Source organism: Balaenoptera physalus, assembly GCF_965194825.1.
Source record: "Balaenoptera physalus genome assembly, chromosome: 12".
NCBI lineage: Eukaryota > Metazoa > Chordata > Mammalia > Artiodactyla > Balaenopteridae > Balaenoptera > Balaenoptera physalus.
In genome coordinates this window covers 50,204,121-50,231,123 of record NC_138897.1, presented here as the reverse complement: position 1 = coordinate 50,231,123, position 27,003 = coordinate 50,204,121, and the positions used below count along the sequence as shown (strand labels likewise).

Sequence of the window (27,003 nt, the reverse complement as noted above, 5' to 3'; positions counted from 1 at the left end):
CAAACCTCTGGACAAAAACTTGTGAAAACAAAGAAGGATGGAAGCTCAGTTGGATATAAACAGTTACAAGGGAATGTTTTAAATGCCTATTTACTCAAGCATAGGTTTCCATAACTCTTGGTTTAAAGACTAATCTAGCATACAATGAAATAGTGGGTTAATATCCACCCCATGAATGTATGTGTATTAGTTCTAGACAATCTGGAGGACCACCCAAAGATGCATTTTAAAACGTGAACCATATACATGATTTATCAGGTCAGCTTATACATTTTTGAATTAGGCAGATATCCCCAAATATACGGTTTGGCTTAGGCAGATATATCCAAATACTGCCTCTTCATAACAATTCATTTTTTCCCCATTGCTTAAGTATAATTTCTTGCTCTCTGTCTCATAAATATCTTTAACATATAATTCATTTCTCTTCATTTTAGAATACTATGCCAGTCCTCCAATTGCCTAGATTCTTTCCTATGCTTGCAAAAATGCTAAACTAAGGTTCTAGAGGAACTAAGTGTTATTTGGAATACATTCCCTGACTAGGGATAGACCTGCCTTGTTTCTGAATTGCAGGGATGGGGTAGTGAAGGCAAGATGCGGTCTCCCTTTAAAATTCTCCAACCAACACCTATTAGCAATTAGAGAACATTTAACTACATTCTCTTTTTTATGTTTGTGAGTGTTGCTGCCAGCCTGAAATTTTTTCATGAGAAAACTATGCGTATACTAAACCCAGACAAACAAAGGAGAAGAGAAAAATGAAAAAGGGAAAATGATTTTCAGAAATATCCAGATGCTGCTCTGGTCTTTTCCCCTTAAATTTTCAGGTTTCCAATTTCAGCTTCTTCTCCATAAATATATTTATGAGGGTTTAAAGGTGTTCCTCATCCCATATTATGTACTTTTTTATCAGTGGAAATGCCATGAGGAGTGAACACACTCTGTATCGTGGTTACCTTAAAACAATTTAGTTAATGTTATACCACACTGGTTTGACTGTATATTGAGGAAAAAAGTTGCTAAAATGTGGAAACAAATATACTAGTGAAATCAGAGTTTCTTTGTCTTAACCTTATTTTTAGAAGATCTTTAAAATTGAAGAATGCAGCTCAACTATAGGACTTCTTAAGGAGGGAAGCAGGAATCACCAGAATTAAGAGATGAGAGTTTCATTATTCTGTCTTTCTCCCTACACCATACTTAGGCCTGGTGCCTTTTCACAATAGCCTCTGCTCAAAGTGTCAAGTCCTTGAAGTTGCTTCTGTAGTGAACATGTGTGTGTGTGTCAGTATATGTAATTTTGCTTTTACAATGTTGGCAGTAAGAAGCCTACTAATTTTATTCAGCATGATGACAGGCCCTAACATTTTAATTATTTTTCATGTCGTGAGAAATTTATTATTCATTGGGTATCTTCCCTGTAAATCTTGTCCTCACTCTGTAAGATTTTTCTTTGGTGTCCAACAAAGGGTTTCATTGCAATAAGAATCAAGGTCTGTCTATGCTCTGACCCAGAGCCCAAGCAATGCCAGCCTTCCAGACCAGCGCAGGAGCTCAGGGTGGGGAAACAGAGCCATTATAGAACATCTTCGTTCCTCTGCCCAGACAGCAGCAGAGTTATCGCCCAGGCCCCCCTAGAAGGGCATCTCGAAGCACATCTTGCTGAAGAGCCAAATTCGGGACCCAGAGGACCAATACTAAAATCAAATCTCACTGGGGTTCCTGTGCAAGAGAGAACTGGAGGAATGGATTGGCTCCTTTTCGGGAATATTTGCCTTTTGATCATTTTAATGGTAAGTAGAATTTAAAGGCCTGGGAAAGAAATACAAACTTGAAGCCTTGCCTCCTATGTCAGTTGTTGGACTTTCTACAGGGGATTCACTCCATTTTTAAACCCCTTCCAGCAAAGGCAGTTCTATGAGTTCAGCCTCTGGTGACTTCAAAGGACTCTCCATGCTTGAGGGAACAAATGCCATAGAGAAGCAGGGTGTAATCTGGTTGAATTAAACTTAAATGACGTCAGAGACATAATCTAATTCAGAAAAAATGCTGCAATAATTCTAAGATGCATAATCAGAAATAAAATTATTTTTCTATTTTTCTTTTACTTATACTTAAATCAGGCAGATTGCTGTCAAAATTCCCAGTGCAAATGGGTTCTACATTTGTAGGGAAGTAAAGTTGATCAAGCCCATTTCTTTTAAACAGTTATTTCCTTGCGAGTTTGTTTCAAGGTGGAGGAATGTTAGCTATGTCAAGATTACACTGCAACTAATTATAAAATATTTAAATCATAAGAATTTTTTCCGGTAAGAAATGGCTAAAGAAAAATGAAGAAAACCAAGCCATTATGACAAACCCTTTCTGGAATTATCAAGCCATTCCTACAGTCCAGGAAGGGAACATTTGGGTGACCTATTTTTTTTTTTTTAACATCTTTATTTGAGTATAATTGTTTACATTGTTGTGCTAGTTGCTGCTGTATAACAAAGTGAATCAGCTATACGTATACACATATCCCCATATCCCCTCCCTCTTGCGTCTCCCTCCCACCCTCCCTATCCCACCCCTCTAGGTGGTCACAAAGCACCGAGCTGATCTCCCTGTGTTATGCAGCTGCTTCCCACTAGCTATCTATTTTATATTTGGTAGTGTATATATGTCCATGCCACTCTCTCACTTCTTCCCAGCTTACCCTTCCCCCTCCCCGTGTCCTCAAGTCCATTCTCTATGTCTGCGTCTCTATTCCTGTCCTGCCCCTAGGTTCTTCAGAACAATTTTTTTTTTTTTTAGATTCCATATATATATGTTAGCATACGGTATTTGTTTTTCTCTTTCTGACTTACTTCACTCTGTATGACAGACTCTAGGTCCATCCTAGGTGACCTATTTCTTTAAAGTAAACATGGCATTTTGGATATTATATTACTTTCCTCCAACTCTTCAGCGCCCAAGGCGTGAAGTGCTTTCCAGATAAGCATCATGCATAGCGCGTGTCCCACCCTTGAAAGAGGTAAGGCAGCTCCTAATGCCAGATCCTTAGAGGAATAAAGATCAGGTTAGTCAATTCACCAAACTACTGCCAATTCAATTAGAAAAGTCTATTTAAAGAATAAAGTAAGATAGGTTAGATTAGACTAGACTTAAATCCATCAATGGTCAAGTGACAGAACAATTCAGTCAAAACAGTTACGAAAAAATAAGTGGAAAGATAGAAGAGGATTGTTAGGAAATTGTACGTATTTTTTTCCAAGCAAATAAAGCCAAATACCTATAGTTGGCTGCACCTCAGTCTCCCAGGAATGTCAGCAGTGGTGTTACAACATAAGCTTGGAAAATGATTTCCGCCCTACTCTCAGGCAGCAGCGTTATACAGGACTCACGTGAACATCAGCTCTAAAGTGCAGAGGGCAGCCAAGCTGGGGAGATAAGGGAACACGTCGTTGTGCAGTTGGCCTGGCAGGCGCCGTTCTTCTGGAGTTCACGTTTCTATGAACTTCAAAAGCAGTGCAGGAGCCTGACACTGCCAAAGGGCACACAGCCCAAGCCTGGAAGGGAACAGTGGTAGAACATTCCATTCTCTGAGCTTGGGAGACAGAGTACAAGATGACAATTTTTGAAAAATATTTGTAACTGAAAAACTCCAAATAAAATTGCAATGCCCTGTTACAATGATCACTGTTTATTCACACTACTAAAGGAAGAGGGAACACTCTGACTCAAGCTTTCATAGAAATCAAGAATCATCAGTATAGACCTCTTGTTACACTTCTGTGGGCCACCTGCATATTTTCACTCAGATAAGCCTTTTGCTTCTGTAAGGAAGACTGATTGCATGCATCAGGATTTTAGAGGCAACTTCTGAGCGCTAAATTTCACCTGCTATTCCTCTCTGCACAGGCATGCTTTATGACAATATTATTTAACTGAAGAGTTAATTGTTCTCCTTGATCTTGAAAGAGTATTATATCTCAGATTCTCAAGATCTCTGTTTGGTAGTATTGATTTATTATCCTTAGTAATTTTAGTGTTTTTGATACTAAACTTTTCCCTACTCCCCACTGATACTAAAGTATCCGTGTTTTACATTTCTTTGGTAATTGTGATAGACAAGTTCTTTTTGCATTTCTAATAGATCACTTAAGATAGCAGTTAATAACTTTTGGAATTGGGAAGTAGAAACTTATCAACATTGGAACAAATGCAAGAAATGTTTAAGTAGAATCAATATAATACTATAGATGCTGTGGAAAATAAGCATGCTTGCTTGTCTTTCATTTCCTGAACTTGAACTCTGCCCCTTTTTCATTAACTAAATCAAAAGCTCTCTGGAGCATCGTTGCAGCTTACACTAATGGGTGTGACAGCCTCTCAGAGACGGTACTTTGTGTCATCTATCTCCCAACCACAAAGAGTACTTTAAACAAGATTTTGACTGACTTGACCTATAAAAGATACCCCAAAACTCTAAGCTACAAGAAGGTGTTTCATTATACGACGTGAGTCCTTCGGCATCTTCTTCCTAAGGATGTTCATCAGGTACCTCTGCTATAAAACGAATTAAGGTGGGAAGGTGCAGTCAACACTGAACCGAGACTCAGAAGCCACAGGGCTGAGTCACAGCTTCCCCTCAAAGGGGCTGCGTAACTTTGACGAAGGCACCCAACCTCGCAGGGCCTCACCGTGCCCCACGTCTGGACGCACAGACATGATGCCACCAAGTTTCTTCCAATGCAGAAACTCTGCAATTCTATAATTATCTCAACTGAATAGTTATGTAGTAGAAGTGCAGAACTGGCTCCTGAATATTATTTTCATAACTTTGGCTAGAGAACCTAAAGGTGTAAGTCGTGCTATGGATTATGTAAGTTTTACTAGGAAGGAATCACTTAAGGCAGAGCAGTTATTAGCTGTGAGAGGATATATTTTATCAAGCTGATAAGATCATTAAAAACAGCCACATAGCTTTTTATCAGATAAGAATTTTTGTGCACATATGGTGATCATTCATGTTACATATAAGATGTAAACATTACAGTGAAATATTCTGGTTGTTGGAAAGTAAATAAGGTAGGTGGCAAAGCATATAGATATTATCTCACTGTAAGTTGAAAACAGGCATCAAAATTTTAAAATGTATTTAGAACTAACCTATCAATTTAGTTCTCACATAAAACAATGTGATTCTGATACGTGGAACAGAATTTTGTTCTTATTTATTTTATTGTCAGGCCAATGTCTAGAAGTATAGACTAGTGGGAAAAAACCCTTATCTGATTTGGTTTTTTATATGTATTAAACAGAATACCCTAGACAGCCTTAAATGGTTGGTTTCAGTTCTGCTTGTTATAGAAGCCTTAATGTCCTCATCACCCCAAAAGTTACATGGAAGCAAATCTCACCTCTATTATTTTTTTGTTGATATAAATGGCTAAGGAATTATAAATTTTAAACCAGTGGGAAAAATTATATTTTTGCCTTCAAGTTCCTGCAGAGTTCATGGTAAACTAAAAAAATAAATGTTATATTCCAAGATATATCTAGCATTATTACCATAGTCTGACCTACAATTTTAATAGTCTTCTAAATAATATCTCCTTGTAGAGTTGTAGCATAAAAATCCTGCTCTAAAAATATTTCATGGCTCTTGAGATTCTATGATGCTTTTCAAAGATATTTCTCTTTTTTAGAGAACTTCTTGATGGATCCTGAGTACATAGTCTTATGACTGCTTTCTATCCTTAAGTATCCAGGGAGGAGTCCTTGTAAAGCAATGAAACTGTTGTTTGAGCTGCAGTGATGTTTCCTTTTCTTTCCCACGTGGGATCGAAGTTGGAATTCACTCACAGAGAGCAGCTCTGTTGACAGGGCTGTTAGAGGGGGGACTGGAGTGAAACTTTCAGATATTATCTGCATGAGAAATGTTTGGCCTTTCCTTCTACACAGAAAATTACATAGCTTCCAAACTAAAATGCCACTACTTAATTAATATACCTTCAATTATAAACCAGAGTGGTATAATTAGGCTTGAACTTGGCATCTCCACCATCTCCCTGTGAGAACAGCAATTGCTTTACTCAATTATTTTTATAAGTATTATTCAGGAGAGAACTGCTTATTATACACTACCAAATGTAAAATAGATAGCTAGTGGGAAGCAGCCGCATAGCACAGGGAGATCAGCTCAGTGCTTTGTGACCACCTAGAGGGGTGGGATAGGGAGGGTGGGAGGGAGGGAGACGCAAGAGGGAAGAGATATGGGAACACATGTATATGTATAACTGACTCACTTTGTTATAAAGCAGAAACTAACACACCATTGTAAAGCAATTATACTCCAATAAAAATGTTAAAAAAAAAAAAAGTTGGTCCTAGGTGTACAAATAACTAACTTCAAAAAGGTAAGTTATGGAGGTGAAAAATAGCCTTGTTCTATAGCTATTACTTTAAATACACTCAGTATGTAATAGAAAAATATGTATTTCAACACTGCAATAAGCACAGGTAATGACTTAGATTCCACAAATCTTACATAAAATCATCATATTCCCTCTAGAAGAAAGTACTGAGAAAGAAAACTAGACCCAGAAAAACTTCAGCAATTTGCCAAAAGTTAGATGGCTACAGAATATTGTATATCCTATTACTCTCCGTGGAATGTATACATCATAAAAGGTTGGAACTTGTACACAAAAGACAGTGCCTGTCACAAAATATTTTATCGTTAAAAATTTTTGAATACCTGTGCTCCGCAACAAGAGAACCCGCGCACCGCGATGAAGAGTGGCCCCCACTTGCCGCAACTGGAGGAAGCCCTCGCATAGAAACGAAGACCCAACACAGCCAAAAATAAATAAATAAATAATTTAAAAAAAAAAAATTTTTTTGAATGAATGAATGGATTTGGTTTCTAATTTATCTTTCTTACCAAGGCCCTTTACAGTAGTTCCCACCTATATGCTAATAGGCAACTTCAATGGGGTTGTGAGATTCAAAGTGAGATTGAGGTTAAAAATTGAGACAACCAAGGGGTTGGTTGTCTGGAATTTGGTCTGTCACTGCTGTCCCATTTCACCACCTTCCACTAGCAAAATATTTCACAGTTAACAAAGTTATTTCACACACGTAACAAAAATCCTGAAAGGTAAATAGAGGTATTCTCATTTTACAAATAAAGAAATTTTGGGGGCATAAATGATTCATAAATGTACATAAGTGGTACAGTGGAATTTGAACCAATATCACATGTCCCAAACTCTATCTACTGTTCCAGAATTGACTCGTTTCCCCACCTGGGCCAATGCTGTATCCTATATATGCTTCTTTTACAATGTGTATAATATTCCATTATCTTTTCTCATCTGTTTTCCTCCCTCTTTTAACCTGCGAGCTCTTTCTGGGCAGGTACCCCATCTTAGTCTTTATCGTATTCTTGGAGATTAACACAGAAACATACATTTTAGTTTCTTAGGCACTTTTACATTGCTAGAAAAGGTCCTGTTCAGGTTCCTTCAGTTAATGCAATTTATTGTAAGTACATCCAAAGAAAAAAGGAGGACAAGAAACTCTCTCATCAACTAGGCCACAGAGACTGGGAGTGACATTGCTGGGTCATATTTTTACTTTTCTGAGAAACCTCCATAGTGTTCTCCACAATGGCTGAACCGATTTACATAACTACCAACAGTGTAGGAGGGGTCCCTTTTCTCCACACCCTCACCAACATTTGTTATTTCCGGTCTTTTTGATGATAGCCATTCTGACAGGTGTGAGGTGATATTTTATCATGGTTTTAATTTTCATTTCTCTCATGATTAATGATATTGAGCATCTTTTCAAGTGCCTTTTGGCCATATAAATGTCCTCTTTGGGTAAGTGTCTATTCAAGTCTTTTGCCCATTTTTTAATCATTTTTTTTTTCATGTTCAGTTGTATGAGCTGTTTATATATTTTGGATATTGACTCCTTACCAGTCATAACATTTACAAATATTTTCTTCCATTTACAAATATTTTCTTCCATTCAGTATGTAGTCTTTTCATTTTGTTGATGGTTTCCTTGGCATCAAATGACTACAAACTTTGGATTCTATTGGCTACATTTAAAAAGTAGTGTAACAGTTTATTTTATAATATCAACATTTATAGTATTCTTAAATTCCATTCTTTACAGCTATTTAAACGTATAACAAAATTTTTTAGATGTCACTATAGAAAATTTTGAAGAAGCACGTCATTTTCCAAAAAAATTTTCAGGCTACATAAACAAAAATTTTTGAAGATTTCTGCAAGACAGTATTAGGAATAGTCAACACAAACACCAATATTTTCCCAAAGTCAGGGACCACAATTATATGACACCAAAATTTAAGCAAAACCAGAGCAATTTGGTAAAATAATATCAGGTGATTCAATAGAAGCTTCAGGAGTTGAGTAAATGAATTGTTAAAAGATAAACTGAAACATATTAAACTTTTAAGAATTTATTTGAACGAAAATCAATTCAAATCAGGCATCGCCAAACCGAAAGTAGTTAGAAATGCTCCACCAACAGAAGCTGGGGACAAACTTTTATAGAGAAAAAGCAAAAGCAAAGTAAGGAAATTATTGGTCGGCTACAGCCTAAAGCCTAGATGACTCTTCGTGAACAGCTGTCCTTAAGTTTCAACTTTGTCACTTTGAGGCATTCACAAGCTTAGATTTTGGTCTGCTTGCCTCGGCACCACGGCATCAAAGCCACCCCAGTCTAATAGCCTCCTTGTTTAATTAATGTAACAAAAAGAATCAGTGATTTGGGTCCATCCTCCAGCGGGTGTTTTCACACTGCGCAGATCCAATACTAACCTTGCAGGCTTGTAAACAGGCAGAAACCAGGGTGAGGATACATTGGAAAATACCTGCCACACCACTGATTGAATTATGAGCAGAACCCCAGCTAAGACTCACTCCCACTACCTCTCAGTTAAAATTAGGTTACTGGGTTGATTATAGCTCTGAAAGGAAGCAGCATAATGAGGCTAGCGTGATTCTCCGTCAAGCCTGAGACAATGTTAGGAAGGGCGAGAGCAACAGGTGGAAGAGAATATCAAAGAGGAGGGAGAAAAAAAGAGAAGAGGAGAAGCAGAGGAGAAGGAGAGAAGAGAGACAAGTGGGAAGCGGAAGATGAGGAGGGAGAGCTTCTTATTAACCGCAGGCTCATGTGCTGAGCTCACCAACCTTCTGACATCCACCAAGACAGCCCTTAACCTCCCACTGTAGGACAGCGCCTGGGAATCGCACGTCAGAGTTTAGTCTCCAGCTCTAAACTGCAGAATCTATACGATGCCCTGAATGGAAGACATCTATTAACGTGATACATAAGGCAACCTTCAAAATGTATGATGTCTCTATGCGTTCACTGACAACGAACTTTACCCCAATAATCAAGTGCAAAAACCAAATTACCGAATGGCGTGTTATAATATGATTTCTTTTGGGTTAAAAAAAATACAATTTGTGTAAGTATGTGTTTTTGAAAAAAAAAAAAAGTCTAAAAGAATTTCTCCAAATATTAACCATGATGATCTCCAAGTAGTGGGATTCTGGGTGATTTTTACTTTTTCTGATACCTTCTAGAATCATCTACTTTTCTAACACAAAGAATATCTAACCCCCGAAAAGGCAGTATTTATTATAAAATAAAACATCTTATGCAGCCATCTTCTATTAAATATGAAGCTTTTTCCCAGGCCTAGATATTTTACTAATGTCTAATAAACTTACACGTGAGGGAGAAAGTGAGTTAAAAGAAAACCTTGTGTTCTACTGCCCAATTTCTAGTCTGTATCTTACCCCCTTCAGGACTCAGCTGTCATTCCAAATCCCCACCCACACCCTGCACTCCCTCCTACGGCCCCTCACACCTGCAAAATCTGCTCTGCCCCCATTTCACCTGTCCCAGGCTCTCTCTAGCCTCAGTTCACTGGAGCGCCCTGACTCACTGGAATTCACAATAGTGTCTTATCATCTCCCTGAGTCTCCACTCTGCCTTGACAACAATCCCCAGTGCTGGGACAGCCCTCATATTCCTTCTCCTCCCACTCCCAGGTTGTCAAGTTCTACTGGAAAAGGCACAAAACGAACGGGCTACACATCATATTCTTGCTTCCTAATCTCAGCTGGTCATCACACTCTTCACCAACTATGGAATAATCATTTATTTTCGGTCTCTAATTTTCTGTGCTCAAGTGTTCCCTAACTCAAGAATGCTAGGTAGGCCTACAGCTCTTCTCTGATTTGTGCTGTTGGGCTGGCTTCCTGTCACCTTCCCTCTGGCAGATTCTAGAAGTCTTTGACAGTCTCCTCTAGCCCCTTCCCATGCCTGCTCACTCCAACCCTGCAAAACTACGGAATAGGTGTGTGCGTAATTTTCCTCCAGGTATACCTCCAAATGATTTTCTCTCTTCATTGTGTTCCTCTAATCTTCTGTTTCAAAGGAAGAAATAGTCTTCCTCACTATCAGGTCTCTGTTACCCACAGTTCTGATTCAGCCATCCTATTCTCTCTTAATCACAATTGTAACTACTCCTTGATTTCTTCCTCCTTCTCCCCCTCGATTTTCTCCTTCTCTTTCTATCACTGTTTCTCCACAACCCATTTCCTCTCCCTGTAGACTGTATACTTGGTCATGGTTTCCCAGCCTTAAAAATATGATTTGATCTAATTAAATCCTCAACTGTTATCTCACATTTTTTAAATCTCTTAACTTGAAAATGTAATCTATTGTTGCTATTTCCATTTTCTCAGTAACTTATTCCTTGACTCCTGTAATTTGACTTATGCCCCTGGGAAAAGTTAACAATGACTGCTTACTTTAGATCCCATGATGTCCTCAGTTCCCATTCTCCTTGACCTTGTTATGGCACATAAACTATTAAATATTCCCTCTTTGTCTAACTTCTTATCACTCCACTCTACTCATTCTGCCTGCTTTTTGGCTACTTCTCCTCCACCTACTTATCCAACCTCTTCTCCTTTCTGAACTCAGCTTCCTCTCCAACCCTCCACCACAAGCACCACAAGCCCTGCCCTTTCTTAGCAACCTCACACTAACAGAATCTGCTGTGCACCCACAGTACAGCCTTGGTCCCTTGACCTCTCTCTTCTCTTAGTCTCCGGGTGCCCTCTGGTTTTAGACTTCTTCCTTCTGCCCCCGGCACAAATATAAGCATTTCCCATAAGATTCTGTTCCCTGCCTACCTCTTTATCTTAAACTGATTCAAGTCATAGCCTCACTTCCTTCAACTTTAAATAACACTCCTGTTTGGATAAATTCTACTTCCGTAGCTTTTATATCTATCCCAAATTTTAGAAACACATTGAAAATAGATAAAACAAACTTCAGCCACCATCTCCCTGCAGTGATAATCTCCTGCTGAATTTTCTGTTTCTATTAGTAGTACTTCGATTCTCCCAGAAAGCCAAGCTCACATCACCGGAATCATCTGACTCTTCCTCCCCTCCTACCCCACAGTCCACAAGCCCTATCCGTTCTTTGGTAATGCCTCCATCCTCTCCCCTTCCCAGCGCCACTTCAGCACCGATATTCATGTTCTATGTCTTACCTAAGCAATGGCTAATTCCTAAGGGTCTCAACTTCAAGTGCTTTTCCCTTGTAATCTTCTCTTCGTATCAATGACATGTTTCAAAAATCATGCTTTTGTCACTCCAAGTCTCTTATCCAACAAAGTTCAGACTCCTTAGTCTGGCATATAAAGCACTTCATGATCTGCCTCCAAGCTGACATTCCAAACCTTGTCTCCCATGTCTTCTCACACTATTTCCTCTACCTTCCAGCTAGTTTATTTACCATTTCTGGAATATCCTCTAAAACTTGGTGCCTTTACAACTGTGCTCACGTTTTACTCTGGCTGAAATTTTCTTCCCCATCAATTCCTCTTATCAAAGCAGATTCATCCTGCAGACCTCTTTCAAATCCCTACTCTCCTATGAGGCTTTCCCAGAACTCACCTTGATAACTTGAGCTGTCCACTCTACCCTTCCACTGAAGCATGTATCCTAACCCACCTTGCTGTAGTTACGTGTTTGTCTTCCCTAAAGGTTAAGCCTTTAGAGGGCAAAAGGCCTGTATTATTCACTTTGCATTGCCCATGTTTATTCCATATTATTAACAAAATGTGTATTTTACAAATGAATTAATAAGAGAACATTGTCAATGGTTTTATGATACTGCTTCCTTTAAATTATGCAAATTTATGCTAGTATTTTACCTTCTATAACAGGTGGTGCTGGAAGTAAATAGTGAATTCATTGTTGAGGTAATGTATAATAAAACTATTTTCTCAATTTAAAATCAAAAGAACAACTGAATTTTGTAATGCATCACATATCAAAAATCAGAGCATTTGAAACCATAATTGTTGAGAAAAAAGGTAAGCGAGAGAACCTCTTCCAAATTGAAATAGCAATGGCAAAACCCATATTCCCAAATAGCCATGCATTTAGCCATGGTTGTGACAGCTCAGTGTAGTAACTCCTACTTATCAAACTATCCTATTAGCTTATTTATACATTTCCCAACCCAAATCAAAGAAAAAGAAGCAACGTAACATTTTAGAATGGGAACAGGATTTGTAGACAGTTACATCAGCAAGAAAGACAATTAATGGTAAATTAATGAGAGAAAGATACAAAAATTAAAAAAAAAGTAATCACAACTAAATAAAACAACAGAGAATCTGGTGCCATTTAGAGCAGGACTCAGAAAATAAAGCTACTGTCCTCTATCAACAGCAAGACTTTATTTTATTTCCGTAGTTAAATTTTCATTTTGATGATCTTACACCTTTGAAGAAATAAAATTACTTTTCTAATATCTGTTGACAAACAAGGGAATATGTGGTACATTTCAGGAGGTTGTATCAAAATGAGGAAAAATGCAAATACTTCGGTTCTTGAAAGGATAAGCTCCATTCACAGGGAACGTTTCCTTTCCCCAAAGTGGTAATTAAATGAAGCCTTAGCTTAAATAAATGCAGAACATTCTATGTCTCAATAAGTACATTAGGAGTTATTTTTTAAAATATGTCTATGCATATACATATGTTTACGCGTGGAGTAACATTCTTAAACTCTTCAACTATAAAATTCTTAAACATTTTCTAACAGCAGCAGCATAAGACTACAAAGAGAAAAACATATAGCAAGCAGAGATACAGATGGAGAACACTAAGAAGCTATATAGACATCCATGGGATTACTGCAGGTACCATTAATTCAGTTAAAATATTCTTCTAATCCTGCGATAATATCTTTGGATGCTTAGCCAGAGTTGTGTCCTTATCAAGAGAAGAGAAAAATCCCTTCCCTCTTTTAGGTGAGCACACTCACCAGCACAAAACTCCTTTTGCAGGGGATGCACACACATGGAACACTGAAATCTTTTACACTCTGGAGACCAGAAAGCCTGGTCAGAGCACAGTGAAGGGTAAGGTGGGCAGGACCTCTCATCTGGTGAGGATAGATTGAAGAAAGAAAAACCACACATATTATTCCATGGAACACACTATGAGCTCCACACACACTTTCTAATGAAATTTGTTTCACTAGAATCCTATAGTTAGAAAAAGGACAATTCCAAAAGAAGTTGCTAGTCAGGGTGGCCAAGCTGTATCTATCTAGAGTTCAGAACTAGTAAAAAACTTTCTTTGTTCCTCAAACTCAATACTGTTACTTCTTCTGGGTGCACCTTACAGTGTTGAATAAATGTCCTTATTGAGTAAAACTGTTCTAACACTGTACAAAATGGGAACGCTTTTTGCTTAAGGTGAAAGAAGTAGACATGGAAAATGGCACCGCAAAATGGCAAGTGGTCAGAAGACAAAAGCAGGAGTGGATTGCTGCAGCCTGTCGAGAAGGAGAAGATAACTCCAAGAGGAATCCGATTGCCAGAGTAAGTGATGAAATAAACAGGCGTAGGCTGTGCTGATAACAAGGGCTTCTGCAAGGCAGGAAACCCTCAGACATTTCAAGGACTTGCAGCCTTCAGGACACCACAGTGATTTAGGAAGATGGGTGACGTGGAGTAATGTGCTCACGCTGATGAGGCATCGTTTTGAATATCACCTTCTGGGAGCTGATACAGAGCAGAGGGTCCTTGAGTGATACTGAGAGATTTGGATCTCCAGCACAGCTGGGCTTTATCTGTTCGTTTGCGTTCTGGGTATTGTCACATGTATATGTTATAGGAAAGGTATGCATGGCGTAATAGTCTTCAGACTATCCCTCCCCCAAATCAAAGTTTACAGTACTGATTAATTCCCTCCAAAAGAGTAAGGATAGTGTCAAAAGTTCCCACTAGATCCCTACATCCAGAAATTAGGAGAGTCTTAAAGAGTACTCCAAATAATGGCAATCAATAAGGAAGGAGAGTGAAGAAAAGAATGTATAATAAATTGATTCATGAAGGATGGGACCCACATTAACAGCCTCACTAGCTCTTTTTGGGCATCTTGGCCCTGCCCCACTGGTGAAATCAACAGTAGAGTGATCTACCAGAATTCTCTCCTTACAGTGTTACATGTATACATAGCTTAAATGTATATATAAATCTCCACATATATAGTAAGCATCAGCAGTGATATTATAGCTATAACCTCAGCTCAAGAAAAGAGATTATTCTCTCTCAGAAGTTTTCAAATTTTTGGAAAATTTTGGAAAGCTTCAAATTGTTATTGTTTCCATTCAGCTTACAGTTATAGCTTTATGTTATCCCACTTGTATGGCATGTTCTTTTCTTTTTATTTGCATTTGGGGGATTTCTTGGATTTTCATCTATATAAATAAGATTTTTAGATGAGAGGGGAGCTAATCCAAGTTGTATTTCCAGCTGTCATTGTTTAACTGTGGATATTTGGGCAACAAACCTTAGTATTTTACTGAGTGTTCTCATCTTTAGTATACAGGTGAGATTTCAAAATTGAAATATCTTTGTTTAAATTTATGAGCAATAGATATAAAACTATAAATTTTCTTAATTTATCTGTAATTTTGATTAAATCTCTAACTAAAATCTAGACAGTGTACATATTAATGTGAAACAACATTTTAAAAACAGTAAGGATGGTGATTTCTTCTGTCAAACTTTCTTTAGATGCAAAAAGAACCAGAGAATTGGACAATGTACCCTTAATAATAACAAGTCTAGCATCAAGCACATATGTGCCATATGCCAGGAATTGGGGTGAAGTGACTATATGTTACCTCATACAATCCCCACAACAAACCTAGGATATAGGTGGTATTATCCCATTATAGGTTGGTGTTTGGCAAAGCTAGGTGAATTTTCCAAAGTTACACAGGCATAAGTCAAGGTGCCAGGTTTCAATCCAAAGCCCACTAGGCTACAAAGCCTATTCCCTTCTCACTCCACTACACTCTGCAGATCATGATTTGCTCTAAATTAAATCACAATCCTGGCCATTTTCCTCTCAGATTCGATCAGACTGTGAAGTGAATCAGAAGATTACATACCGCATCTCTGGGGCAGGAATTGATCTACCACCCTATGGAGTATTCACCATTAACCCTCGGACTGGGAAAATTAACATCACCTCAGTGGTGGACAGAGAGATAACACCACTTTTCTTGGTAAGTCACGGCAGTATGTTTTGATTTATGCATATTATTTTTCTACCCGTTTTAAAAAAATATATCATCTCAGGACTAATGCTTACTTTTGATAAATCACAGTAGACTGAAATCAAATGAAGGGCTTGAATAGATGAAAAGAGTATGAAAACATAAGTTTATCGTTCAGAATTGCATATGTATGTGATCAAATGTCTAGACAATATTTAAGTTACCAGATTGTAATACAGTCTGAATTCACTGAGAAAATCATCTCTTTGCACATTTCCTGGTGTATTTTCAGGCATGTTACTTAATTTCCTTTGGTAGAGAAAGACATTTTTTTCTCCAACTTTCCACAGATCTATTGCCGAGCTCTGAATTCATGGTGTGAAGATTTAGAAAGGCCTCTTGAGCTTAGAGTCAAAGTTATGGACATAAATGATAACCCCCCAGTCTTTACACAAAATGTGTACACAGCCAGCATCGAAGAAAACAGCGATGCAAGTAAGTAGAATGACACTCCTTCTCTGCATTACGCCATCTCTACTTCTCTTGGTCAAAAGCTTTAGGAGATTGAAATACAGGTGGTAATTTCAATATCAGAAAAAGTCGAACCTGCATTTTGAACAAACATCACAAATTCTAACTTAAAATTTACCTAGAAGAAAAATCATATCTAAAATGCTAAACATCGTGTTCGTGGAGGATTCTTAAATATATGATTTACCAGAAGCCTAGTGCCTTCCTCAGAGATTGTCACTGGGCTCATGATTAACTTAATCTAAATGAGTAAACTGGGGAAGAAACCATGCATGTGAAAATGGGCTCTGTTCTGGTCTATTTCTCAAATTCTGGGCTGAACTTCACCAGATAGAGAGTGGTGAAGGGTTCATCTGCAATTGCCCCCATCAGATCACTCACAAAGGACTCACTGGCCTTCACAGTCAACACAGCCAAGTTACATTATATTCTCTCATTTTTTTTTCATTTTCTCATCCTGCTTAATTCATTCTCCAGCTCTAGCACTCTTCTCTCTTTCCCTCTTTCTATCACTTCTCCTGAACTTCCTTCCTTTCTGTGCTTATGCTTTTCCTATATTGCTACTTCCTTTCTTCTCTCCCTTTTTGCCTTCTGCCTCTTTCTTCCCCCAATCCTCTAATATTCCTTTTCCTTTCACATCTATGTTTGCTCTTAAACCTCTAAATAAATTTGGGAAAACAAGAATAGAAAACAGAAATTTCATAAGAAAGACAGATAAGAAAGCAAATTATAGGTACTGTTGGAGAGTCAAAGAAAGGATGGAGAAGTCCGGGGGTAGGGGAAGAAAAGAGACAAGAATGCTGGAGGAGAGAATGAAAGATAACAAGGAGCAGGGGTCGAGAGGGGGTGTGAGGAGAACTCCTTTCTTAGATCTCCTAAGAAAAGTATTGTTGAAAATAAGAAAAACAAAATGTTTTATAACATAGGATGGGAGTACGTAAGGAAGTAAAGCAGGGGTTCTGCCTAAAAGAGGCAAAACAGGGAGGGGGGGGCCAAAGTCCATCATTGTTTCCTCACTAACACACTTCAGCACAACCTTGGTGAAGGAAGAGAGGGTGAAACCCACACCCAAGTCCACATCCAAGTCCACTCTCTTGCTGATCAGTAGCCTTGTTAATGTCCCTCAGGTGAGGAGAGTTACCCACAGGGCCAGGGCATACTTTCATCAACTAAGAATTCCACAAAACCTGGCTATTTCTCTTCAAGGGGTCCCTGGTTCTCTGCACTAGGCTTCTTCACTATGAATCCTGGCTGGAAAGCAGAAAAACATAAGGGACCAACCAACTCTGGAAAATCATCCTGTGGGCTGATGTCCTTGGGGATTGGCCTAGGATGCCTGTGCTTTGTCCCCATGAATAACTAAGACTTCTTATATTCCTGTGGAAAAATCTTCTTTTCAATCATTCTGTATTTTTGACTGTTTGATAAAGTACTATTATCTTCAAAGGTAAACAATAATAATTCTCTGCTTTCTGGATGAGTGAAAATAATGAATTTAAATAAATTCTCTGTAAATAATTGCAATGTTGAATTTAATTAAGCTATAATCTTTCCTAATTAAGCATTTTAAAATAATTTCACAAAACTGTGGCAAAAGCAAATTGATAAAGTCAATTTTTCAGCTTTCTGATAAAGGCTGTTGAACTTTTTCACACATTAAAGATTAATTACTTTACAAACTATTGAGCATAAGATAGGATCAGAAATGTATTGTACAACATACGGAATATAGCTGATATTTTGTAATAACTGTAAATGGAAAGTAACCTTTAAAAACAGCATTAAAGAATTGTAAAAGTTTTTTTAAAATACATTTGCAAAAATGTGAGACAATGCCAGCCTTCTCGCTAAATTATGTTTTGATATAGTTCATTTTTATAAAAAGGATGTGACATATGTAAACACGTAATGAGTTTATTACTGTTACTTTAAATAAATTGATAAGTACATACTTTAAATAAAGATTATTGATTTTTAGAAAAGATTACTATATTTTGCTAATTTACCATTTAATCATTTAAGGAGTGCAAGTACTTTATAAACAGTAAAGGATTTTATAGAAGCAAACCACCATTATTTTGTAATTAATGGTGTTGCTGAAAGTTATGGTAATATATTCTCATGGAAAACTAGAACAAGAGAATTCAGGAGAAAGCTGACCACTCTTCCTATGCCTGATGATTTGCTGACTTGATTCTAACAGAGTCCCAAACATTCTTCACCTCCATCTTCATTTCTAGACACTCTGGTAGTAAAGTTAAGCACCACAGATGCAGACGAAGGCAATCATCTGAATTCTAAAATTGCCTATAAGATCCTCTCTCAGGAGCCGGCAGGTGCACCGATGTTCATCCTGAACAGGTACACTGGAGAAGTCTGTACTATGTCCAATTTCCTCAACAGAGAGGTAAAGCCTTCTGTGGATGAATTTTAAGAAATAAGGAATTCAATTTTGAAGAGACAAAGATGAAATGATTCATGTGTGCCTCTCCTCCAATGTAAAGGAGAAAAGTAAAAAGCATCCATCCATTATTTTTAAATGAAAATGATGAAAAGATAAAATTGTATTAAGATTATAGAACATTATAAAAGAAAAATGGAATAATCAGAATGTGTTGGATTTTATTCAAAACAAGATCAAAGTCTTAAAATTCTCTTTCATCTTAAGCAACACAGTATGTATAACCTCCTTGTGAGGGGCTCAGATCGTGATGGAGCTACCGATGGACTCTCTTCGGAGTATGACTGTAGAATCAAGATTTTAGACATCAATGATAATTTCCCCACTTTGGAGAAAACTTCTGTAAGTTGTTACTCTTATAATCCTTTTTCCATAAGTATCACTAATAGATTTACTTTCCCGCTAGTTTGTGAGCCTGGTTCTGTTACATGTATAGATGTACTCAACTTACTTGCTGTATAAACCTTGGAACTTCTTATGTATAATCATATATCTTAATAGTACACGTTTGCCTTTGAGTCACTATTCTGTGCAAATCTCTTCTGCAAAAGCAACAGACCATCTCCTCCATGCTCTCTACTCACGGAAATGTGGAAATTTATTAACATAACTCTGGGAATCATGTAACAACATAGAGGTATCTTTCTAGGCCTGATGATTTGCTGAATTAAATCTATAAGAGTCCCAAACATTCCCAACTTCCATGGTCATCTTTAGGCATAAAGAAGCATACAACTGAAAACAGCAGGGCCAAACTTGGCTCACTGCCTATTTTGGGTAAAAGAAAAAAGTTTTATTGGGCCACGACTGTCCTCATGCTGTCTGTGTCTGCTCTGATCCTACAGCAGCAGTGATGAGTAGTTGCGACACGAACTCTCTGGCCCACGAAGCCTCATATAATTACCATCCAGCCCTTTTACATAAAAGGAGGGAGTAACTTAAGGAAAATTTAAAATAAGCAAGAAAAATGAAACATAGTGACAATTTGATCTTGATTTCACATACAGGACAAGAAAATCAGTTTTATTATCTTATAATCATTTTACTCTTATATTTCTGATTGGACAGATGGCTGATGCAAAAATCATTGGCATAGTCTATTGTTAGTATTTTAAATGATAATTCCGTATTAGTAAATCTCTTTCCTCTTGAAAATTCATTGATGATAAAATTTATCTATGTCATTTCAGTACTCAGCAAGTATTGAAGAGGATTGTTTAAGTTCAGAACTGATACGATTTCAAGCAATTGATCTTAACGAAGAAGGAACTGACAACTGGTTGACGAAATATTTAATTCTCTCTGGAAATGATGGGAATTGGTTTGATATTCAAACAGACCCACAAACCAATGAAGGCATTTTGAAGGTCGTCAAGGTGCAATATGGGATCTGCAATATTTTCTTCCGAAGAAAGGTTAAAATACTCAGAGAGAATCTCCCTGCAACAAATACTCTACAACCTTGAATACTATCTGTATGGACACGTGCCCTTAGTTAGCTGACTGTGTCAGTCTGAAACTCCCAGCCCAGCAACACAGTATTTATTACCAAGAGAAATAAGAAGGCTGTTTTGTTCTCATAATGCCCAACACCTAGTTGAGAAGATAAGGCAAGTACTCCCAAACTAGATAACAATATGAGTTAAAAACAAAATAAATAGTAGTATAGATGTTATGGTATTAAATGTAATTAATAGCCAGATGGGTGAAATATGAAATAATGCCTAAAAGGTGAGATCCTTCTGAGCTAGATGTGGCTGAAAAGGTTTCAATCATGGAATCAGGTTTAAGCAAGACCTTATAACTGAGATTGCTAATGTGGGTAATGGAATAAGCAAACACACTGAGGTGAGGAAACATAATGCATGTTCAGGCATAACGAGCAGTTCCGTGGGACTGTTGCAGAGTATTCATGGAGGGAAGAACAGATGTAGGAATAGATATTGAGCTGGAGTCAGTCTGCTGAGAACCTTGAGTACTGGACTACAGGGTTTGACTTTTTCTTATAGATTAATTTTTCTTAAACTACTTTATGGACAACAATAAAATCTAAAAACGCAAATTAGAAACAAATAAAACTACAAACCAATAAGATTCAAATTAGTATTTATGCAATAAGCGAAATTAATTGTTCTCAAACAAAATTACTACTAACAACATAAACAGAACTTATAGCTATGAAAATATATACTAGCAGACCTGTGCTTAGTTTACCATGCAGTGTGAACTGCGATTATTCAATTGTTCCTACTTTTCTCTATTCCAGTTACTGTGAAACTTTTTTTCAGACAGTAAATTAGGAAGTGACTTAGCCTTCACCTAATGCAAACATATTATTTATATATTGAGTTTTTCTCTGTCCTTTTTGCAACTGTTTGAAGAAATTAAAGTATTACTACCTTACCACAAAATACAACCACTACCATTGAAATCATGCAGGGTATTAATTTATGAGGTGGTCATTACAATTATGGCAAATATATATATATGTGCTTTTTTAAATTGTCATTCAAATGAACACACATTTCAAAATTCCTTGAGAGAACACAAGGACTCCAAGAATATGTGATGAACTTCTTGTTTGAGAAACATGGCTTTGGGCCAGAAGTCAGCAAACTATGACTCACAGACCAAATCTGACCTGCCACCTTCTTACAAATAAAGTTTTATTGTAACACAGCTGCATTCATTCATTTGTGTATTTCCTATGGCTGTTTCCACACTCCACTGGCTGAACGGAATGCTTGAGACGGAAACTGTATCTGACCTCCAAAGCCTAAAATATTTACTATCTGCCCTTAACCAAAAAAATTTACCAAGCCCTGCTTGTAGACCAAGGAAAGCTTTGGGGTATATTTTTAACTAGCAGTAACATTATGAGCTTAACTCCAGAAAGATTAAAGAAAATAATTTTTATATTAATCAAGTCTTGAGGTGCTAGGAACCTGACCTAAAGCAATAGCAGTCAAAATGCAAATGAGGGAACAAGAATAAGAGCCGCCGCCAAATGTAACATGGATAGAAAGAGACAAGGGGTCACCTATCACCTTATCAAATTCTGAGTACTTAGTCAAGTTTCTTTCCAGGGATCAGAATTTGTTCCACCTTGCATCTTGGTTAAAAATCAAGATCTAGACATGTCACGAAATTCTTACCTATCTTCTTACCATGTTTATCACTGACTTTGTATATTATCTTGCAATATGTAACTATTCTTTGCTTTTAATCTGCCTCCAAAACTACTAAACTAAGAGCAAAAAAAAATCCTGGAGCATAAATAACTTGACCTAAATATCTTTGTATCCTTAGCACCTGGCCCCCGTCTCCAGAAGATAGTAGTGACTCACAAACCTTTAAGGATAGTGTTGATGGTGACATTTACTGAAACTGCAGCTCTTACCCAAATGGGAGTCACTGAGCAGAATTCATCATTTCTACAAAATTATAAAAATGAAAAAGACAACACTTTCATAACTCAGGCAATGAACTATCTATGACTTATATAATGTGTCTTCTGTGAGAGTTAAAAGTTTTTTAAAGATATACTTACTTTATTGCCAAAAAAACTATTGGAAATTCAATTTCATGAAAAATTGGTCAAGGTAGTATTAGACATTGTGTAGACAACGTATCTATTTTTTTTTTTTTCTGGATGATAACTTCCCAAGTTTTTTAGAGAGAGCAGAAAACAACATGCTTTAAAAACATCAAAATCATCAACATCTACATCAATAATGTAGAAAGGCTAACAAAATTTAAAACCTTAATATGTGTGCTAGCACATAGCCAAAAGAACTATGTATTTAGAGAACATATGTGTAATTTTCCAGGATTTGGCATGTGGAATGAGGTCACTAATGTCCCCTTGGTCCCTCTCCATTTTCACTCAAGCTACCACTTAACCCTGTGGGAACTGACCTCTAAGCCATGGGCATTCGACTAAGATTTCTATAACCCTTTTCTTAGCCTGAGGACATTACAAATGATTAGTTCAACCCTAATTTGAGAAATGAAAGGTGCCAGGGATATGAATGGTCCCTGTTCTCCAGGAACCATCCCACTTATAAGAGGGAAAAGAAAATCCTAACAGATCCATCCGAGTGATTTTACCTTTGTTCTAGAAGGCTTGCTCCTTTCAGGGTTGTGGTATCCTTCGGTTAGAAAACCTTTTTCTCCTTTTCCTCACCCACTCCCCAGTATTGCCCATAATTAATTAAACTGTTTCTTGGGTATGGAACCCTGGCAGTTCTACCCTCCTTAAGTTTGGCCCCTGCAGCACAGCTTAACAAGAGAAAAATCTCTAAGAAAGTCAAAAAAATCCCTTTTTCAATAATAACTTCCTTTTGGTATTTATCAATACATGTGTATGGATTACTAACAAACAATATAAATATATGGGGGGGTATGTACACATTCACTTCAACATCAAGAAGAAAAGCAAATGCTACCCAGTTGGAATTCTAACAAAGAAATATTGGTTCTCTATTTTTATAATAATTCTAACTAAGGTTTATTAAGCACTCTCTGAACACCAGCTATTGGGTTATATTCTGTGTATAGAAGCTTTGTGCATATTATCTCAATCATCACAACTCAAGGAAGAAAATACTGTGATTACTTTTTTAAAGAAAGTGAAACAAAATCAAAGAGGAAAACTAACTTGTCTAAGTTCACCCAAGTGTCAAACGACAAAGACAAATTCCAAAGTCTCTCAGATTCCAAAGTCATACTTAACTGCCACCTCCATGCCTCACCGTGTTATCTGGGGCCAGTAAACCAAGTTTTAGGAAAGAACTAGTGCCTTGAGATTTTTCCCTCTGTTCACCTCTGTAAGCTCCTTCCTGACTGTGTGTGCCCTGCTTGCCTCTTCCAGACATACTTGTACCAGAAAATGCCAATTCCTGTAAATTTCAGCAATTAAAGTCCCAAATCTCAAGGGTTTTAGCTGAAATTTAAGTGAGGCGTGTTGAGCCAGCCCCAAACAAGAAACCAAGTGAATTCCTGTGAATATTTCTGTCTTATTAGCTCTTGTGAAGAATTTCTTTTTAATTAATTTATTTCTTTTTGGCTGCGTTGGGTCTTCATTGCTGCACACGGGCTCTCTCTAGTTGCAGCGAGCAGGGGCTACTCTTCATTGCGGTGCACGGGCTTCTCATTGCGGTCGCCTCTCTTGCTGCAGAGCACAGGCTCTAGGCACGTGGGCTTCAGTAGCTGGGGCACGCGGGCTCAGTAGTTGTGGCTAACGGGCTCTAGAGTGCAGGCTCAGTAGTTGTGGCGCATAGGCTTAGCCTCTCCGCAGCATGTGGGATCCTCCCGGACCAGGGCTCGAACCCACGTCCCCTGCATTGGCAGACAGATTCTTAACTCCTGCGCCACCAGGGAAGCCCCAGAAGAATTTAACTATAATCTAAAAGAACATTCATAAGGTCATGGAATATCCCTGAGAAGCAGAGATTTATCTAAGGGTCTTGCTGATGGCACTGATATCTTACGTTCTGTTGTTAGTAAATGTGTTGCAAGTGATGTTTTACATTAGCTTCCAGAGCACTTCTAAACAGTGCCCAGTACTCCCTTTTTTACAATTTTTTTTTTACTTGTTATAGAAAATGGATCTCTTCCAATTGAAAATCCATTTTTGAGTCCACAATTCATATTCAGCTCTGTGCTGAATCGTTGGGGGTGACTTTTCATGTCACCACATCAATCATTCTGTATCAAAAGATTCTATTCATGTTTTATCCAAAGAACCCATCTCAAAGGTGACTTTTCTCTGGGCATCGTATTTACTTATTTGAAGGTGCCCTATGAAGGAGTCTTCTTGTCCCCCAGACTCAGCACAATTAAATTATAGTTTAGGGCTGACTATAATAGTCACAAATTCTCCTTTAGAAGTTGTTTGCATCATTTTTTAAAATTACACATTCAATTGCATCATACATATTGGCTTCTTGATTCTCTGATTATGCTTCCAAGATATTCTCAGATAGGCATTCTACAAAGGAAACCTGGCTACTATTTATTCATTCAATAGTTGTGAACATTTTTATTTCATTCTAAGTTTTACTTTTTATTTTTCATAAGCACCTCATTTGAGAAAGAAAGATCATCTTTCATTTCAGGGTTTTTAACGTAAGAAGTTCAAAACTCCAAAATTGGAGTCCACTTTAAAGTCACAGGCCTAAATGAACCCATGTACCTGATTATGCCAAAAGGTAAAGGAAATAACACGTCTGAAATACCTAATGCAGTAATAAATAAAATATTATCAATTCAAGATCAGAATTGCATAGCTCCTGGCCTTTATTCTAGTGTGCTGCTTTTTTATCTTGGCTTCTTATTCTATCAAGAGAGTCCTTTTGCCATTTCAGAGTTTTTTACTTTCTGTCTTTTCAGAGGCTGGATTATGAACAAGTGCCTAATATTCATCTTAGTATCAGAGTTAAAAACCAAGCTGAGTTTCATCACTCAGTTGCCTCTCAATTCCGAATGCACTCAACCCCTGTGAGAATTCAGGTTGTTAATGTGAGAGAAGGACCCGCATTTCATCCAAATTCTATGACTTTCAGTGTGCGAGAAGGAATAAAAGGAAATTCCTTATTGAATTATGTGCTTGGCACATATAAAGCTATAGATTTGGATACAGGAAATCCTGCAAAAAAATGTCAGGTACTGCAAATATTTTGCTCGTGTTTAAGAGATAAAGCACGGTTCTGTCCTATGTTAATTCACTAGTATGTGCTAGTGTATATGGGTTGAAATACTTTCAGAGTTTTGCTTTGCTTTTTGTTGTTGTTTGTTTGTTTTAGAAGGCTATTGTGGTATTACCATTTTTTTCAGAATTTTAATAGTGTTTTAGAGGCAGTAAGGGCTCCAACTGGTTAAAGGAGTAATTGTGTCCAGGGAGCAATTGTAAGATCAAAGAGCCACCTACAGTTACTCTATGAGTCTCTTTGGTCTTTTATGCCCTGTTGTACTACCCTGGACCCAGGATGATTAAGCTATTTTATAAACAGTAAGACATCATTAAAGATGAGTCACTAATTTTTTCCTTTAAAACTGTGTTATCGGATGACTTTGTGGCTAGTTTCAATCTCCCGCTTGACCTAAAACAAACAAAAAAATGATGACGGTAGAAGCTGAAACACAGGTATCTCAGAAATTTGATGAGCCTAAAGAGAGGTCAGAATTGGAACAATAGAAAGGTAGGTATTATGGACACCAGATACACAGATTATACAGGAATTAGACCTATATAAGATATTCTGGGAAATAACGATAGTGAAATATATAAGTATTCTCTCTGTCTTTTCCTTGTCTTTCTTATTTTCTTCCTTCCAATATTTTTGGAGTGAACAAAGTCTACTGACCTGTAAATTACTTTTGAAATTAACAGTTTTGATTCCTTAATCAGTTAATAAATTGACAGACAACAAAAATTATGAAGTCTATCAGGGGAAAGAATATGCCAGATAAATGCTTTGGACGTTTGAATTTATGCCTGGTACAGAGACCAGATTTTCTTTCAATAATGTCAAGAACTTTGAATCCATTACATGTAACAAAAATCCATATACACAAGCTGGCTAGATGACACCACAACCCCTAACAGGCCAACAATGAGGTGCTCTGAAACCAACATGCCTTAAAATCTAAGAAAAACAAAGTGTACCACATGTGAAAATGAATAAAGCATATTCCCTCAGGAGACAGTGCTGTGATTTCATGAACAGACCTGAAATAAATTCATACATTTTATTAACAATTATATTAAGAGCCAGAAGAGTAATAATTATAAAATTATAAAATTCTGTTGTGAATCTGTGCACTAATATGTTCAATACTGGAATTTTATTCTATTTACATTTTATAAACCAAGTCAATTATCACCATAAAGAATGCAAACACCATATATAAGTTCAGCACATTGTGTGGCTTAAAATGATTAACTTTCATATAAGCAAATGATGAATGGATGAATGACTTTATTTAAAAACAGGTGTATCATGGGACATGATGCAGGCAACTGGTTAAAAGTAGATTCAAGGACTGGTGAGATACAATTTTCTAGGGAATTTGATAAGAAGTAAAAATATATTACCAATGGGATATACACAGCAGAGATCCTGGCTATAGATGATAAGAAAATTTATTTTCAAATTTTAATAATATTATTACTATTACATTCAATACAAATATTATTCTAATGTTGATGTTAGATTGACTCAGATAAAACATACAGTTTATTGGTGTCTGTAAGACTCACAGAGAGCTCTAAATACCTTAGGTCAAGGACTGAATTCAGTATCCTTTTAACCATAATTTACATTTAAGTCATAATTTATTTCACCTATTTCCAAAAAAGAATTGTAT

General features: G+C 37.2%; 2 protein-coding genes across 2 annotated transcripts in view; both read left to right on the top strand.

Moving 5' to 3' along the window:
* Positions 1-12,314, top strand: part of LOC309639137 (desmoglein-1-like) — an 888,370-nt gene extending 876,056 nt beyond the window's left edge. Inside the window, exon 19 of the mRNA XM_082415988.1 lies at positions 12,284-12,314. Coding sequence (XP_082272114.1) covers positions 12,284-12,303 — 20 coding nt within the window. The 3' untranslated portion in view covers positions 12,304-12,314. The remainder of the gene's footprint in view (positions 1-12,283) is intronic.
* Positions 12,315-13,143: 829 nt separating this feature from the next.
* Positions 13,144-18,852, top strand: LOC309639196 (desmoglein-4-like). Its single transcript, XM_082416236.1, has 5 exons — positions 13,144-13,266; positions 13,828-13,953; positions 15,495-15,650; positions 15,992-16,136; positions 18,413-18,852. The coding sequence occupies exons 1-5, from the start codon at positions 13,252-13,254 to the stop codon at positions 18,604-18,606; spliced, it is 636 nt and encodes a 211-aa protein (XP_082272362.1). The 5' UTR covers positions 13,144-13,251; the 3' UTR covers positions 18,607-18,852.
* The last annotated feature ends 8,151 nt before the right edge of the window (positions 18,853-27,003 follow it).